General features: G+C 40.1%; 1 protein-coding gene across 1 annotated transcript in view; it reads right to left on the bottom strand.

The window, feature by feature from the left end:
- The window catches only part of LOC119586157, a 614-nt gene extending 217 nt beyond the window's left edge, over positions 1-397 (bottom strand). The window contains exons 1-2 of the mRNA XM_037934856.1: positions 379-397; positions 1-124 (exon numbers count right to left, since the gene is read on the bottom strand). The exon at positions 1-124 is cut by the window's left edge and continues 217 nt beyond it. Coding sequence (XP_037790784.1) covers positions 1-124; positions 379-397 — 143 coding nt within the window. The remainder of the gene's footprint in view (positions 125-378) is intronic.
- Positions 398-850: the final 453 nt, after the last annotated feature.

The following is an 850-nucleotide window of genomic DNA, read 5'->3' as shown; positions in this document are numbered from 1 at the left end:
CCTGTACATCTTTGGCCGTATATAGAGGAACTAGTATACCTTCCCTCCATATGTCTGGCATCTTCTCTTGCTGGTAACAGGTCTAGAAGGACGTCTACACCCTCGTCACCCAGGCACTTCCACGCTTCAAGTGGAATCCCACGCCCTTCCCATTCTTTATTTTAATTAATGCTTCCTTCACCTCTAAACTTGATAAATCTTCTGGCTCTTCATTTCATAGGTTACGAAAATACTCTTTCGATTTACAAAAATATCACTTTCCCTAGTTATTACACTCCCATTGTTATCTTTAGTTTGTTTGATATGAACAATGTCTTTAAATGCTTTGTTCCTTTGGAATTCTAAAGATGTTTCTCTGTCCCTCTTTGGTTTCCAGACCTTCAGAAAATTTGCTCATTGCTTCTGCCTTTGCCCTTGCTACTGCTCTCTTGGCCCTTTACATTTGCCTCTCTAATGCCTCTCTACTTTGTTCAGTTCCTTCTCTAACATGGGTTCTTTGAGCTTCTTTCTTCTCCTTTATCATTTCTTGTATCTCCTGTTTCCACCACCAAGTTTAATTATCTGGTAGTTTGTTTCCTGATGTTTTACCTAGTACACTTTCGGCCACTCCGAAGATGCTACTATTTATCTCCCGCCCTCATTTACATCCTCCCTCGGTTGTGTCTCTAATCACGTTTTGTTTGTATCTGGTTTTCATTTCGTCCTTTTATAGCCCCAACTACGTGATCTTGGGCATTCCCTTTTTCTTTCCTCTGTTCTTGTTTTGTAACATAAAGTCACACACTAACAGTTTGTGTTGGGTGCCTATATTTTCCCCATAAACTACTTTGCAGTCTTGAACTTCTTTCAG

The sequence above is a fragment of the Penaeus monodon genome, chromosome 3 (genome assembly GCF_015228065.2).
Source record: "Penaeus monodon isolate SGIC_2016 chromosome 3, NSTDA_Pmon_1, whole genome shotgun sequence".
NCBI lineage: Eukaryota > Metazoa > Arthropoda > Malacostraca > Decapoda > Penaeidae > Penaeus > Penaeus monodon.
The sequence above is the reverse complement of the archived record's forward strand: the minus strand, read 5'-3'. Positions and strand labels throughout refer to the sequence as shown.